Genomic DNA, 17,814 nt, shown 5'->3' with positions numbered 1-17,814 from the left:
CTAGAAAAGTAAGCAAAACATATAAAATAGCGATTTGAGACACTGGACAACTTGCAGTACAGGGCAATCACCCCTGAGAGAAAGGAAGCAAATGAGATGAACTTATAATTGCCCCACCACAGGGACTAGAGAAGTTTTTATTATCTATAAGAGATGCAATTGGAATGATTTACTCTAGGGCTTACAATTCATATTATTTTATTGATTTTTAAAAAAATCACTTGTTTTAGGGAATCACTTTAGTTCTCAGTTTGAAATATCTTCATATTTTCAATCATTTTTTCCTACAAAAGTAACAGAAACTTAATCTGAAGTGAATTGTACCTTTAGATGATTGTTTGCAACTGCATCATGTAAGGGCAGAATCCCATCTAAATTTTCACAATTAACATTAGCACCAGCTTTTAGCAACTCTATAATTATATCATTGGATCCCTCACTAGATGCCTCATGAAGTGGTGTCCAACCTAAAAGGGGAAAAAAAAAAAAGCGGCTGCTTACAAATCAACATGTAAGTGCATTCATTATTAAGTTTATTTACAGTAATGAAATTTATACCCTTATTGACTCAAAATGTATATAATAAGTATTGAAGAATGAGTAATATTAAAACTTATGGTCTTAAAATATAATGGTTTCATTTTTAAAAACAAGTAAATTTGATTTCATGAAAAATATCTGCTGATGCAAGTGACAAAACAGAATTCTCAGAACTAAAACACAATGGGGTCAGATTCAAGGGACGAATTACTAATCAAGTCAATTTGTTTCACTCATATATTAAGATGGAATAAGATCATGTATGACTTTCCTACTTATACTTTTATATTGTCATATTTCTCTTTCAAATGACATTTGAATTAATCAACGTTTAAGTTTTTCTCCCTGGAATTCCTCATATAAGATTCCTCTGTACTTAAACAAAATGTTAGAAGATCAATTTTAAAATGATGTATAATATAAAATAAGGGAAGGGGGAAAAAAGGAACAATATACAGAAAGAAGAGATGAAGAAAGAAGGAAATGGGAAAACTTTTTCATTTTCTCTGAAGTTAGTGAATGGTATTAAGACAGCAAAAGGCCTGAACATTCCCAAATGTATGTTAAAAACTGTTTTAAAGGAGGTTATTTTAGCAATTGGTAGGGACCTGTAGGGTAAAGAAAATATCAGGTTTTTCTGCCCTTCCGCCATCAGGATAGATGATGGATCCTTGTCCTGAATGCATGCCTGATGGCGGGCACCTAGAATAGGTTGTGGGCATAGGTAGATGGGATTCAGCTGAGCTAAGACTGTGCTTTTAAGGGCGGCATCACGGGGACGCCAGCAGCAGCAGCAGTAGCAGCAGTAGAAGCCGAAGCCGAAGCCGAAGCCGAAAGAGAAACTGAGAAGCAGCAGAACGAACTCCAGAGAGCTCAGATAGAGTGAAGACTTGCTGGGGGGCTCCCAGCCCCCCAGCCAGCACCCCTGCCTGCCATATGCCTGGTGAACCCCAATAAAAAACCTGCAAAATCACTGAGGACTCTGACTCCTCCTTTACCCGGTCTGCATGGGATCAGAAAACCTGCACTGTGGTCAGGCCATCCTTTACAATTGGCGTAGTCGGCAGGATCCATGTAGACGGGTATTGGAGCCCTCCGAAGACCTGGAGGGACTAAGGAGAACAGACTGCCTGTGATGACGCTGGAGGCGCCATGGCGGCACAGAAGGTGGACAATGTCCACGAGCTACAGGACGAGACCTGGCGTGGAGACGCCCAAGAGAACCAGACAACGACACCTGAAAGGACCAGCCAACGACCCCCGAAAGGACCGGCCAACGACCCCTGAGGCAGCAGAATCGTCAGGGAGGAGAGGACCACGATTCAGCGCTTGCCAGTGCTGATGCAGGGAGAGGCCAATGGACTTCAACTGATGGACATGGACTGATAAACTTGGACTGACAATCCCGCCAGAAGGCGGAGGACCTTGGCAGGTTATGTTTTTTTTTTTTTGAGAATCTGGGGGTGGCCAGTGGGCCTTGATGGCCAAAAGCAACCTGTGTATGCCCAGCAGCCAGGTGGAGGAGAAAAGCCAACTAAGAAGGCAAAAGCTGGTGCTGATGCTAAGTTGAGAAGCCCTAAGCGGCTGTTAAGCAGCCTGGGTATGCTGAAGCCCTGTGAGTCTGGTAAAATCACCTGTGGGTGATGCCCTGCTCATTTGAGTGAGGGTGAGGAGCTGAGGATCCTGTCCTTGGGGGACAGGTGGGGAACGTGGCTTGGGGTGGAGCCCAAGCCAAATGTAGAGTTTGGATCCCTGACCCATGTGCTTGTGCAGTGGGTTGGCTTGAGTGCAGGGGTCTGTGAGTCGCATTGGTGGCTGTGAAGGCCGAGTGTTGGAGCCACTGCAGACAGAAACCAAGGGTTGGCGATTACCCCCAACAGAATAAAATTGCCAATCCCAGAGCTAGTGCATCTTGGGGGTGGATGCTGTGTGTGGCTTGTAGCCAAGACTACAGCCAGAGAAGGCCAGGAAGCCTGACGGCTCCTGGTGTGTTGCAATAGATGCCGTGAGTGATTCCTCTCCCTCATATGAGCAGTGCCTTCGGCAGCACATTTGGTGGCTCATCTGCTGGTACCAATAATTGTCTTTTGCACTAGGTTGGTGCCCTGCCTGGACTTATTTGTGTTCTGTTGTATTTTGTTATATTGTATTTTATTATATTTGATGTATTTGCTTTTGTGAGCCATGGCTGCATTGTTTGTTTGCTTAGAAAATTGTATATATATATATACATATATATATATGTATATATATATATATATGTATAGACTGTATGGCAGAAAACCCTGAGGGGGTGGACTGGTAGGGTAAAGAAAATATCAGGTTTTTCTGCCCTTCCGCCATCAGGATAGATGATGGATCCTTGTCCTGAATGCATGCCTGATGGCGGGCACCTGGAGTAGGGTGTGGGCATAGGTAGATGGGATTCAGCTGAGCTAAGACTGTGCTTTTAAGGGCGGCATCACGGGGACGCCAGCAGCAGCAGCAGCAGCAGTAGAAGCCGAAGCCGAAAGAGAAGCCGAGAAGCAGCAGAACGAACTCCAGAGAGCTCAGATAGAGTGAAGACTTGCTGGGGGCTGGGAGGCCTGCCAGCCTCCCAGCCCCCCAGCCAGCACCCCTGCCTGCCATATGCCTGGTCAACCCCAATAAAAAACCTGCAAAATCATTGAGGACTCTGACTCCTCCTTTACCTGGTCTGCATGGGATCAGAAAACCTGCACTGTGGTCAGTCCGGCCTTTACAGGACCCAAACAAATCTTACAATCCAACAAAATAATAATGTATTATAAAAAAGATAGTTCAAAGTAAGCAGTTATACCAGGATCAAAATTGGAGGTAGGGGATGAAATGTGTATTTCAGTGAGTTCAAATTATAAAGACAATTAAAGTTAAAAGAATCCAAACCTGCATTATCTTTTAAATTCACATCTGCTCCAGATTCTATTAGAACTTTCACCAGAGACAAATTTCCTCTTCTAGCAGCTGAATGAAGCCGGCTCTCCCCTTGGGCATTTCTCTTATTGATTCCAGCTGCTTTCACTTCTGTAAATTTAACAAACAAAACTAAGATTTTTTTGCTGACAAATACTGCTTATTATTAAAAAACTTAAAATATATACAGCAAATTCCTTTAAATGTCCTAAGTAGGATATACTGAAACACATGTCATTAATACTATCAATGTGGTTACTATTATAAAATATAACTTGAAAAAATATTATTGAGCACCTAAGTGCAGTATTAAATGCACTCTAGTTGTTTAGTGATTCTATCATGAGCTTGATTAAACCAAACAAATCTGCTTGAGTTCTACACTCATTTCACTCAATATTCTTTTAGCAATGGGTTTCTTTTCCTGAGGTATAACTGACATAAAACATACTAGTTTCAGGTGTACAACATATTAATTTTCCATATATTACAAATGATCACAATTATTCTACTTATATCCATCCCCATACAGAAGGTTTAAGATTTACTCTTAACTTTCAAATATGCAATACAGTATTATTAACTATAGTCATTGTGCTGTACATTACATTCCCATGACTTACTTATTTTATACTTGGAAGTTTGTTCCTTTTCATCTCCTTAACCTATTTCACCATTTTACACCATGTGCCTCTAACAACCTGTTTTTTTGTTATCTATGAGCTTTTTGTTTGTTTTTAGATTCCACATAAAGTAGAATTGGAGACTGTAGGGGCAGGAAGGGGCACAGTGCAGGTTTTCTTTTTTTTTTAAGATTCATTTATTTATTTATTTATACAAGCACTGCGTACAGTCAGAAGCGCAGGAGGGTGAGAGAATTCACCAGAGCCAGAGCTGGGAGCAGAGCAGGCAGAAGGACCAAAGTACACTGCTGAGGGGAGCAGCGGGCGGCAGGAGAGGTCTGCGCGCCATGTGGGACCCTCCTCCGGGTGGCCGGGGAGCAGCCAGGGATTGAACGGTGCTGCAGAGGCTGCGGGCAGCTTCGCAACCCAGTGCTCAACAGCTGCGCAACCGGGGAGGCCCTATTTTTAATTTTTTGAGGAATGTCCATAGTGGATGCACCAATTCACATAACCAATTGCCAAAGGGTTTCCTTTTTCCCATATTATCACTAACACTTGTTATTTCTTGTCTTTTTGGTAAAAGCTATTCTAACAGATATAAGGTGACTTCTCATTATGGTTGTGATTTGCATTTCTATGATGACTAGTGATGTTGAACATCTTAAAATTTCTCTTAAAACAGATTGTGATTTTATTTAAAAAAAAACACAAAAGTTTCTACAGCTATTCTCTAATTCAATGGGTATATTTTCTGACCACATAATATGCCAAGAACTAAACTTTGGCCTATTGGTTTTTAAATAGTTCTGTCATTAAAAAATGCAATCCAGTCTCATTCTCTAAAGATTTTTAAAAATCTTTTTTTGCAACACAAATTAGAGACTTAATTTGGAGCTAAAAATAGTAAACTGACTACATTTTTTGCTCATCTCCTCCCAAAACCATGCCAAAACCATGCTAAAGTATTTTAAAATGCCATATAAAGAAAATAGAAGAGGAAATAATAGAGGACAAAGATATCAACATATTTTGGGTAACTGGAAAGTCACTGATGGAGAAGAGTTAACTAGAGGTGGAGTTAAGCAGCCATGCTTGGCTCACAACTGAACACATCTGTGTTTGGGCCTTTCTTGCTTTTCTAGCTTCAACTTGCATCCTGAGCTGTCAGCTCAGACAACATTGCTGGTGGGACATGTCTCCGTCTCCCTCTCTTTCCCCTTTCACTTTTCTTATTCCCCTTGTAAATAGACTTTTTTTTCTTTCCATTTTTCTCTGGGTCTTGTCCTGAGTTCTTAACTGCATCAGTGAGGATTGACACCTAGGTCACCCTGTTTTCCCCTGGGATTGCTCTGTAACAGTCAGGCATCCAACACACCCATGGCTGACCAGCTCAAAGGACACTTCCTTGCAGTAAACACATTATGATCACAGGACACATGACTGGGTTTTCCTAACTTAGAGGAGATTGGTTTTACTTCAGTAAAATTGCACTTCCTCTGGAAGTTTTAAGGAAGAATCCTTCCTTGTCTCTTCTAACTTCTGGTGAAGATCAGTCTTTGTTGGCCATACTGCTCCTCGGTCTCCATCTTCACATTGTCTTCTGTCTGGAATGTCTCAGAGCTCTCTCTTTTGCTTTTATGAGGCTCTTTTCTTTTTTTTTTTTTTCCTTTTATTAGGACACATCTCTAGTTCCAGGCCCATCTGGGAACTCAGGATGATCTCAAGAACTTTAACTTAATTACATCTGCAAGATACTTTTTCTAAGTAAGGTAATATTTACTCTTTTATATAAGATAATATCACAGATTCCAGGAATTAAAACAAGGACATATGCTTTGGGGGCTACTATTCAATCCATTACATAGAAGTATGTATAGAAGGGCTCAGTTTATAGGAGAAGGAGCAATTGGGGGAATGTCCACAGAGAATCCCTAGTCCACTATCCTTCCTACTTCTTATTAGACAGTAGGTAAATCACTTTTCAATGTTTAATATTTATCCTGAGGTGCCCCAGCCTACTGTTCACCACAGTGCTAGCTCCAAGGACTGTCAAAGGATAAGCTAGCTTGCCCATACTACCAAACACATACAATTTATTAATCTAACACAAAGAAACTAGCACTATGTTCCTTCAATTTTCTTTGTTACAAGGGTTCAGTGGAAGGTATCTGACAGAGATCACCCTTGCTGCTCCCACTCAATATCTTGGCTGTCTCTGTTGTTTATCTCCTCTAACATAACAAATTAGAAATCAAAGTCAGAAGTATAACAAGAATGTATGTGGAGACTAAAAGATGCTTAAGAGGTGCTTTATGGTAAAACCATCTTTTGGTTGACAAATACAACTGAAATAATCTTGTAATTTAGAAAATGATCTGAAAGTTTAAAATGCCCTGACAGACAATGGATAGCTAGGCTTGACTGTATGAATTTTTACCCATATAAGTATACGAATACAAACCTTGGCTGTAGGTAGTTTTTAAGGTATTTTGTCTTTTTCTCACATTTTGAATTTTTTTGTGTCCTTGGATATAAGTAGGCATGTGAATTTCTGAATCTATTTTTTCTTCTTTCTCCTCACAATTTCTCACAGTGCTTTCATCTTCATTGGTATTATTAGTTAACTGCTCATCTGAAAAATAAAAATTTTGTATTATCAGTGTTGTAGTTCTTCTTACTGGTTACATGACTAGAAAAGGATCTAATCATGTAACTGCTCCAAGTATCTATTCCTAGCTATACCATTGTGAGGGAATGGAAGGCATTAAAAAATATTTTTATATAAAAAACAAAAGTTGTTAGATACAATTCTGCTGGGAATACAGTGAATTATTGATATCAATGGAACTAACAATTTCCTGCTTTGAAAATGTTGGATTGCCTGATATTAAATAAGTGACATACTTAAAAGAAACAAAATTGATAGAAATAGTATTTACTAACTTCTGCCCATATCAGTTTAGCAATCATCTTTTATTATAATGGTTTGACTTTCAAAATAAACATTATCATTTAAATAATTAGCAGCATCTCCAAATTATGGCCCAATATCCTTATTCTTGTCAGTTTGGGCATCAGTTGGTCTATAAAACAAATAGCCTATAGAAAAATACATACAAATGGAGCAGCACTACCAGTACCTGGTTTGAGAGAGCATTCTTTCTCTTCTCTTTGACTATGTTGTGAGATGTTGGTCAATTTTTTATCCAGGCTGTCAGTAAAATGAAAATCTCTATTATGTATGGTGTTGCTATCTGGAAGGTCTTGTTCCCCCTTTTCAACTTCAGCTGTTTCAGTTACTTGAGGAGAAAAAACTGTGGATAAAGACCTAGTTGAAAAACTTGTTTTTTGGCCTTTGTCTGTGTAATTCCTTTTAGTCTTTTCTTTCTTATTCACCTTTTCCACAATATGTGTGTCTGCTTGATTCATTAAAGGAGTTGGTACCCTGGGACTATAATCCTGAGTCCTTGTGAATAGCTGCACATGACCAGTCAACGGTGAAACTTCATGTGTTGAAAGTGTTTTTGTACAAGTGAAGGAAGTATTCTCAGGATTGCCATTTGAGTGATCAAAAGAAGTTACATTCATGTATTGTTCATAATTTGCAACATGTTCTTCAGAAACTATTGTATTATCTGAATGAGAAAAATTAACAGCTTCCTGTTGTGGGAGTTTGGTTAGGCTAGCTGATTTAAACTCATTTTCCTGTGAAAAATGGTCTTCAAAAAGTAAAAACTGCTGAAAATCCATTTTAACTCTATTTGTTATAGTCTCTTTAGGATTATAGTGGTTTTTGTAAGCTGTAGAACTTACCATCTTCTCGGATGTTACAGTTTTCTCAGAGGTACAACAATCACCATTGTCACCATTAAAATTTTCCTTCATGAAAGATGGGAAAGAGTCTTCCCTCTTACTAAGGCTCCCATCTTCTTGACCTAAGTTACTATTTTCATAAGATTTATAATGGCTAATTTGCTGTTGTCCTTTGTGAGTGTGAGGCAGCTGTTCTGTATTAATGAGTGGTAATTCAATGCCTTTATGTGAAGAAAGTCCTGAGAAAAAAATAGCTTCAGTTTGGTCAGTGGATCCTAATTCCAAGAACTTTATTTCTTGACCAATATCCGATGAATTCAGGCTCTGAGTACATGTCTCCTTGGAAACTGAACAAATCTCAATATTATTACCTAACCCATTTTTCAGGTTTAACAGAGCTGAGCTAGAAGGTTTACATGACTCTTCTGGAAGGTCACTGATGATTTGAAGAATATGTTGCTCATGAGAATATGTTGCTGATGAACTGGAAGAAGAGACAGCACTATTCTTTCTTGGATTGCTTTCTTGGATTTCATCATCTACCTGAGTGCTTTTATGTTGTATGTTTCTTCTCCCTTTATCTGTAGATACATTTGTGCTGGGATCTTTGACACGGAGATTGTTCTTTCTGAGTTCTGTTGGGTATTTCTGGTTAAGAGTTGATTGTTTATGCTTGGATGTACCGAGTCTTATATTTCTGGAATCTTCTTGGAAATGTTCATATATATCTTCTTCACTTATAAATAAACTCTCTCTGCTTCCATTATCAACTTTAACATGTTCTGGTTTCTGTCTGTTGGACTGTTCATCACAAATGAACTCAACGCAATTTTTAGAACTGAATTTTGGTTTCTATAGAAACAAAATATACAGTTAGCTTTAATTTTTTAGATGAAGTTCTACAGTCAATCATTCTGAATGGTTGATAAATCAAGTTATTATTCCACTGAATTTTACTTTTGAATCTAACCATAGGGTCTATGGTTATATGTTATATAATATATGTTTCTTGCACACACACATATATATATAAAACACATTTTCTATTTCAGAAAAGTAGATTGATAGAAGGTAAATATAATACTCAGATTTGGTATTGTACAAATCTTTCTGCTGTACATTTTGATTTCTATTTGCCAGTATTTTCACACTTTTAAGCTTACTAAACAATAAAAAACTTTATCTGCTTAATTTTTATGAATTAAAAATTAAAAGTGTCCTTGTTCTACAAGAATGTTTTAGAAACACTCTCCTCTCCCAATTGTTATATAGATAGAGGTAAAATTAAGACTTTCTTCTCCTGGTATCTGTGAGAAACTGTAAGTAGGACAGTGGAAGAAGAGACTTAAAAACAAGAAGCAGGTAAGCTCTCAAGTTGGTGTGTATGGACCACTGTGGGCTGCAAAGATTAAAACAGGGACACTGCTTCCTCTCAATCATCAGCACCAGATGAAGAATAACTGCCCACCACGTAGGATTTGAAGGGGCGAATTGATGCCTTTGACTCTTTTACCATGCTTAGACCAGGGTCAATTTGACATGGTTGATAAACCTTAAGATTGCATGAAACAGAAAAGAAACAGCTAGCACTATATTAGGGTACCCAGATACACTACATTTATCCTACTGATCCCAAATGAAAGCCCAGAACCTTCTGATTCTCACGGAATTATTCCAAAGTATCTTAAATACAAAGGTGAAATCACTATTCATGATGAATACTAACTGCAATCTTTTCCTTCTGATGATCTATTAAAAAAAAAAAACCAGTGGGTTTATTCCATAAAAATGTTTATTGTAAAAGAGAGCTATACCTTGTGTTGGTGTGTATCCTCTACATCTAACAGATCAGTGCTATTCTTTTGAGCTATAAAGAAAAACAGAAAATGAAAGAAAATAGCCTTCTTTGGTAAGAACTCTCCACTTCTAAACCCATAAATCCTTTACCACATGAAAATAAAGTGAAACCAGCCAAACATTTTCTACCAAAATTGGCAAATATTCATATAATTTAGAATTCCCATATTTATAGAAACCAAGTATGATTAAGAGTGCTGAAAACAATTCTGTAGGAAAAGCAAAACAGACCCAACAAAATAACACTAAAGATGAGCACAGCACTTTTTACATTCCCCACAGACATATCAGATATGTAACAGTGTGCAAACTACCTTTGTAAGGCAAAAAATTCTTTCACAATTAATCAGATTATCATTTCCTAATATGGCTGCTTAATGGCATATTTTTAGAACCTATTATGGTTCTAGTTTGAATCCTTCCTCTTTTAAAAATGAAACATTCACTGAAAAGGCAAATCTTGAGAATGCATAGGAAAGAAAAGAGATATTTGAAAATTATAAATATAAGTTGATAAAGTAGTGTCTCTTCAGTACCTCTTTTAAATACTGAAGGTGGATCTGCATTTGGTATGCAGCTAAGAATGGATTTGGTCACAAAAGATAAAACCTAGAAACAGTGCCTTGCACATAGAAGATATTCAATGAATGTTTGACAGAGGAAGGTATAAGTGGGTAAATGTCTTCTAGATGTAATATGGGGGAAAGTATATTTGATATTACATTTTTGTGTGCAACTGCAAATGGTATGCTTTATTGAAAGAACGGTGAGAGGACACCACTGGCTAGATTTGCTCAAAATTTAAGAGGAAAATCAATTTAATTTCTATAATTCTACATTGATTACATTACGCTTCTTCCAAAATGATGAACAGATATAATAGGGCAGTTTAACCTTACCTGATGTAAGATGTTTTTGATGTTTAGGAACATATCTCTCAAGGAGACGCTTCATACGTGAATCTTTGGCCTTGTCCAAAGCACACTTTCCATTATCACTTCTAAGTAATGGATCAGCTCCATTCAAAAGAAGTAACTCAGCCACCTAGAGGAAGAATGTTTACCCAAGGGCACCCAGACAAAAGGTCTATTATTATAAATATATGCTAGCATGCAACTCTAAGTAACATTAAATATTTCCTTCAACAATACAGAATTTGGGTTCACCTAGATAGCTCTGCCCAATAAAATATAATTAATGTTACATAATTGCCATAGGATAATTTTTGATCCACTATTCCATCTTATAACAACAACAACCAAAAAAAGAGAGATAGGGAGAGGCAGGAAGGGAGAGAGGAATGAAAAAAAGGGAGGGAGTTGTGGTTCAGTTGCTGGTGAAATAAACCTAATAGATATACCAGGATTGGGTCCTGAGGTAGTAAAATTAATTTTAATATGTTCCAAGAGATAGTTATGCTTTCCATCTATAACTGTGTGGTTGCTGCTCTTCCTTGGCTTATCAGAGAAAAACTGGTAAATTCTTTAATTTGTTACCATTTCTCATGTAACCTCTACCCCTGAACTCCTCATCCTCTGCTGCCCAAGATAAAAATGACCTCGCATGTATATATCTTTTTTCATGTATATATCTTATCATAGTACCCTGTATCCTCTACATTATATTAAATTCTTATATATGTCTTTCCTATGTTTTTGTTTTTTTCAGGATGGGACCATTTTTTAAATTAATTTATTTCTGAAGAGGAATTTTATGATTTTCTTCAAAATAAGTTTCCCTCATATACTCCTGGTCTCCAGTCATCCAATTATTTTTTCCTGAATCAGTTCTGGTCACTGTTTCTGCTAAATTTTCCATAATCTGGTCAAAAAGGGATATTGTGTGTGTGTGTGTGTGTGTGTGTGTATACATACATATATACATATTTTCTCACAAAAGTACTCATATACTGTATATATTCCTCTGTATCATGCCTTCTTTTTACCACCCCCAGTAGAGAATAAAATTCTTTCAAGTACTTGAGAAGATAATATTTTGACTATTTGTCCCTAACAGGACATATAAACAAAATAAAAAGAACTACCAAAACAAAACCCCCTCCATTAATAGTTCCAATGTTAATAATATTAATAATAACAATATTACTAGCAGTAATATTGTAAGTATAGTATACAATAAAGAAAAAGGATTATAAATTAAGAACAAATATTTAACATAAAGAGATATAAGTGTAAAATCAAAGTTTAGTATACATTTGTATACATCTGTACATTTATATTAAGTTTGAAATAGAAATCAGTGTGCACTCACGATTTTTCTTTCCAAAAACATGTATTTCACTAAAAATGCCCAAAAGCAATGATGCCAAATAGCAATGAACTCACCTAGATGGTGACCTCTACATAGATTTTCCCTTAAAACATCCATTTACCAACAATACAAGGGGAAAAAGTTATACAATACAACAAAGGTAAAATTAACCAAATCCAGAATTTATATTGATAAATGACCCAGGTTCTAGAAGACGTGTGTGTGTATGTGTGTGTACAGAGAGACAGACAGAGAGAGACACTTACATGTGAAAATATACTAAAGAGATATAACAAACACATGAAATGCATGGACCTTTATGTATCCCCATTTAAACACATACTTGCTATAGAAAGCAGAAATTTAGAAAACCTAAATAAGGGATCAGGAAAAAGAGTAATTATAATAAAGTAAAAATCAAAATCAACAAGCAGCTATAAACCAAAGACTCACTATGGGGGTAGAGAGGAGGAGGGATTAGGGTCAAAATAAGCAGGGTGGGAATTGTATGGGGAATATAACCAATATGAAAATGCATACATTGTGCAAAAATGAAAAATAATGTAAAATATATATAAAATAAAATAAGTAAAAATAATAAATAAATAAATAAAATCTTAAAAGATATTTTTAGATAACCTGGGAAATTTGAATATGGACTGGATATTAAATGGTATTAAGAAACTTTTAATTTTCACTAGGTGAGCTGATACTGTGAGTGTGGAAAAATATCCTTATCTCTTAGAGATGCAGGTAAAATGATGTACTGTCTGATTTTCACAATATACACCCAACAACAAATAAAAGTCTATGTTCCAGCCTGTAGAAGTGATCTGACTGTTTTATAGGAACAGACTATGTAATGAATAGAATAGCTAATAAAACTTCACAAGAGAGTTCATTCCAAACACACATGGAACAAATAATCACTAGTCTGAGGGATATTTTTTTAATATATGTGAAACTAGATACCATTGTTAACCAACTTCCAATTCAATGTCTCAAATACTCCTATGTCACAGGACACTTCATCAAATAAAAGCTCTATTTAATCATGATAGCTTACACTAACTTGTTATGCACATTCTACAAAGTAAGTCTTATAAAAGGGGAAACAAAGTCATTCTAACATGACTTGTTTGAGTGATGCCTACACATTCTCAAAGATCACTATATTCTTGCCTAAATGTCTTCTACCACATGTTTAATAATTTGTTCCTGTTTTTTTCTAAGGAACCACACTGAGCATATCATGTATAATTCTCAAATTCCAACTTTTCCATGTTTTATTTTTAACAGTTTTATTGAGATACAATTACATGCTACACAACTGACCCACTTAAAGAATATAATTCAGTTTTTTTAAGTATATTAAGAAGGTTGCATGACCATAATCACAATCTAATTTTGGAACATGTTCATTTTCCCTAAAAGAAACACTTTAACAGTGATCTGTCACTTGGTCCAGTAATTTTTTAATAGTTGCAGAATGTAGTGTTTGTTCTGCAAGCAAAAGCATCACAGTACCTTATAATGTCCATTCATCACAGCATCATGTAGGGGTGTGATCTGGTACATTCCTTTGATATTTACATCTGCTCCACCTTTTAATAGTTCACTTGCAGTCTGATAAAATCCTCTTACACTAGCTTCATGAAGTGCTGTCCAACCTCATACAGAAAATGGAAATGGCATCTGTTTGTACTTGGCATTTTAATAATGTTATCTCAGAAAAATATGAAAGGAAGTAAAATAATTGAAATTATTCTTCCCCTCAATAAGGCAGCTTTAAGGGAGCCATTATTAGCTCATAGACAATGTTGGCAGCAAGTTACTTTCATGTAGGAAAGGGCGGGGGTTACTTTTACTTCCAGTTCAAGGTATTTCCATTGAAGTAGCCAGGCTGACAGGACTACTCAGAAGTCAGTTCAAAGAATTTTTTATTTTTATTAGCAAAAGCTATCTACAGTAGTTCAACTAACAAACCACAAACGGCTCTAAGAAAACCAGTCATCTAATACATATCCTTTTTCTTTGATAGCCAGAGAAAATGATGTTACAGATATTTCTTAAATTCCAACAAATCACGATTGATCTAAGAAAACTTAAAAGTGGCATGTTAAAAGTGTATTTCACTAAATCTTTTCATACCTTCTCCATAAACCAGAATTTCTCAATCTTGGCACTAACATTTTGGGTGGGATACTTCTTGTTCTACACATTATAGAACGTCTAGCAGTGTCACTGACCTTAATCCACCAGGTGCCAGTAGCGCCATTCCATCCCAGTTGTAACTACTAAAAACTATCTCAGAAACTGCCAAATGTACCCTGGGAGGTAAAATCACCCAGCTAAGGACAACTTCCATAAACATGACAGGAGTTTTTTATAGTATTTATTAGAAAGTTTATTATTTATTGAGGAAATAATGAAGGGCACCAAAAAAGGTAAATTATATAGTCAATAGGTTTTTTTTAATTGGACTAATTAATTCTAACCAGAGTAAAAAGTATGAAAAATTTGAAAAATTAGTGTATTTGAACCATTTTGGAGAGTAGTAGAGAATGTTTCACAATACCAAATTTAAGCTTATAGCACCTTTAAAAAGAAATAGCCAGAGTGAAGACTAGTGGCAATACAGGCTCTAACTACTTAAGGAGATGATTCCTCTGACCTAGGTGTACAGTACATATAACATTTGATAGTTTTCTCTTCATTTTGAGAGTGTATCACCAAACCATACCTACCACCAAAGCACCCACAGTGCTTTACCTAAGATAATTGGGCCCCTTTACCCCTCTGCTCCCATTCTATCCTCCCTCTCCCTCTAGCATCCTCAACTCTGCAGTCATATTTCTAGGGTTTGTTTTGGCTAAGTTCTGTCAGTTCCTTTGTTTTGTTTCTCTATAGTCCATGAGTGAAATCATTCAGCATGTTTTTTTTTTTTTTTGGTCCTCTGACTTATTTCACCTAGCATAATCTCTTCTAATTCCATCCATGTTGTCACAAATGATGAGTTCCTATTTTTTATAGCTGAGTAGTATTCCATTGTGTGTGTATATATTAGCAAAAACTATATACAGTAGTTTAACTCACAAACCACAAACTGCTCCAAGAAAACTATTTTTTAACCCATTGCTCTGTCACTGAGTACTTAGTATGTTTCCATAATGTGGCTATTATAAATAGTGCTGCAGTGAACACAAGAATGCATATATCCTTTTAAATTAGTGACTTTGTATTTTTCAGGAGGTTATCTAGGAGTGGAATTGCTGGCTCATACGATATATTCTTAATATTCTGAGGAACCTCCATAGTGTTTTCACTAGGGGCTGGACCAGTGTAAATTCCCATTAAAAGTATACTAGGGTTCCTTTTCCTCACATCCTCATTTTTGCCAATATTTGTTGTTGTTGGTCTTTTGGGTATAGGCCATTCTCACTGGAATGAGGTGGTATCTCACTGTGGTTTTTATAGGTCAAAGACTAAATATGACTCACTGTTCCTATCTATATAAACTAAATTCAAACCTGTGTTTATTGGAACACCTCTTACAAAGTAAAATCTGTCAGACTGTACCCCAGGTTTAAATCCTCACTTTGAGTATCTAATAAACTCCTTGTCTATAGTTGAGATTATATTCAGCTAATAAAGAATCCCAACAGAAAGAACCACTTATTTCTTAAAATTAAGGGAGTAAACGTTTTCACTGCAAATAAGAATCCTAGATTGAGAGTTACAGGACCATGGTGGATGACCTGGGTGTGAGATTTAGAATAACAGCCTAATAAAACCAGGATCACAGTATAAATACAAGCTGTGCTAAAGTAACTGCCTGAGGTGCACCTGCTTGTCCATGGACTATGAGGTCAATCTCTGCACACCATAAGATTTTTTTGCACCGTTTCATAAACTGAGAAAGTCTAGAAACAGTGATAAAAGCATAAACATATAAAACAACTACTGCAGGCTGGCCTAGTGCCTTAAATACTTAAGTGCCTGTAAGTAATCATTCCTCTCTAGGAGAACATGTCTGGTTATTCCCACAAGGAAGATTGTACTAGAGATCAAATCTCACAGAATTGTTGTTCCAAGTGCTCTGTCCCACCATTTCCTTGATCATTGTCCTATGGGGTCAGTCCCTTTTCAACAGGATCCAATAGACTTTCTTCAACAGAACCAGAGAAGGTCTCTTATCATCTCAGGTATGGGAATTACAGGTCAATCAGGGTTCTTTGAGTCTCAGGAGACCTATTATTATTTATAGAATGCAGGTTGTTTTGGGTTGAGAGCAGAAAGGCTCTGAAGGCTAAGAGAAGGTTCTGTTCTTGCCCAAATTCTTGTCCCTCCCTAATGGAAGAGGAGATGACTACCTCCTAAGCTTCTGCCCTTTTCCTAATCAAAGAATTAATCACTGCTTTCCCTTTTATGACCCAGAGGAAGGTAGTTTGGGGGGTGGGGGTTGTCTCATCCAGTTCTAGGTTCATTGTGTTTATCAGTATATCAATAATCATGTTCTCTCTAACAATTATCTTTATTCTCAGAGTAAGGATGAGGTCACCTGCCCTTTGTGTCTGTCATATGAAGAATCCTCTCTGCCTTTGTAATGCCCCAGGTCCTAAAGTGCAGGACAAATAATCATGGTCTGCTCGATTATTCTTTAGAAGTTACAGTCATGTGAATTTTCCATATGTTATTTTTTTTCTTTTGCAAACTTGTCTAATGCTGTTTTGATTATTTGTCCAGCCCAAGAAGAACACAGAGGGGTGTGGGATGATTTCCTTTGTACCTTAATAACCCTATTACCATTTTATCATTAATTTCCCCCATAACTCAGGGTACCATCAGTTTCTTTTAGCTTTTTTTTTTTTACTTCATTCCTCTTCCATTCAAAGTTGAGTCTCATAATAACAATGCCCAAGCAAACCCAGCCAGCTAATCCCAGTTGCCCCATCCTTCTGAACCCCACCCTAATGCCACTGTACATGGATGGTAACTGGATGGTCATTGTCAAGTATAGCCTTTGAAGGTGAAATATGTTCTTGTGGTGTTCCATCCTCTCCCACCTTTCCACTTGCCTGGGGAATGATCATGAAGCCCTACCTAAAGCAGGAAAAGTACCTGGAAGCTTTGTGTGAGACTTGCCTTAGGCCCACTTCACCATAATTTCATAGGAATGACCCAGTTGAAACTACAAACCACTGTCAAGGTAACTGGGCAGCAGCCCCACTTACCAGCATAACTTTGTTGATTAACATTTCCACCTTTTTTTATACAATGACAAACAAAATCACTGTCATTATGAAGAGCAGCCCTATAGACCAGATTCTCTCCAAAAATATTTCTCCGGTTAATGGTAGAAAGAGATATTTTATCCATCTTCATTTTTTCTGAAATGAGAGAATGAACAAAAGGAAAAAGTCCTCATTTGAAAATCGGAAAACAAGTAAAAGAGTAGATCCAGTCAACATTCTAATACAGAGTACACTATGCTACAAAAGAACATTTCACCCATTAACCCAACTAGTATACTAGTATATACATATATGAAGGCATAAGAAATAATGTCATTAGCTTTAAAATATTTATAATTAATTACAAGTCATGTAATCAGTTTATATTAAATGAAACACCTTGAAAGGTATGTATATGAGAAAACTAACACATGCTTTTAAAGTTCTGGTAAAAAGGATTATTTAAATTAATAACTAGATGCTATTAAACCTAACAAAATGTTATCATACCAAAACATCTTATAAAATACATGAGAAAATCTTAG

The 17,814-nt window shown here is 36.6% G+C and overlaps 1 protein-coding gene across 1 annotated transcript in view; it reads right to left on the bottom strand.

Annotated features, from left to right (window-relative positions):
* Positions 1–17,814, bottom strand: part of ANKRD31 (ankyrin repeat domain 31) — a gene marked incomplete at its 3' end in the record, with an annotated part of 75,692 nt that overhangs the window by 32,524 nt on the left and 25,354 nt on the right. Inside the window, exons 8-15 of the mRNA XM_084232935.1 lie at positions 17,270–17,425; positions 13,563–13,705; positions 10,664–10,808; positions 9,722–9,774; positions 7,235–8,759; positions 6,556–6,726; positions 3,445–3,582; positions 325–467 (exon numbers count right to left, since the gene is read on the bottom strand). Coding sequence (XP_084089061.1) covers positions 325–467; positions 3,445–3,582; positions 6,556–6,726; positions 7,235–8,759; positions 9,722–9,774; positions 10,664–10,808; positions 13,563–13,705; positions 17,270–17,425 — 2,474 coding nt within the window. The remainder of the gene's footprint in view (positions 1–324; positions 468–3,444; positions 3,583–6,555; positions 6,727–7,234; positions 8,760–9,721; positions 9,775–10,663; positions 10,809–13,562; positions 13,706–17,269; positions 17,426–17,814) is intronic.

This window comes from Talpa europaea (genome assembly GCF_964194135.1).
Source record: "Talpa europaea genome assembly, chromosome: 5".
NCBI lineage: Eukaryota > Metazoa > Chordata > Mammalia > Eulipotyphla > Talpidae > Talpa > Talpa europaea.
The sequence above is the reverse complement of the archived record's forward strand: the minus strand, read 5'-3'. Positions and strand labels throughout refer to the sequence as shown.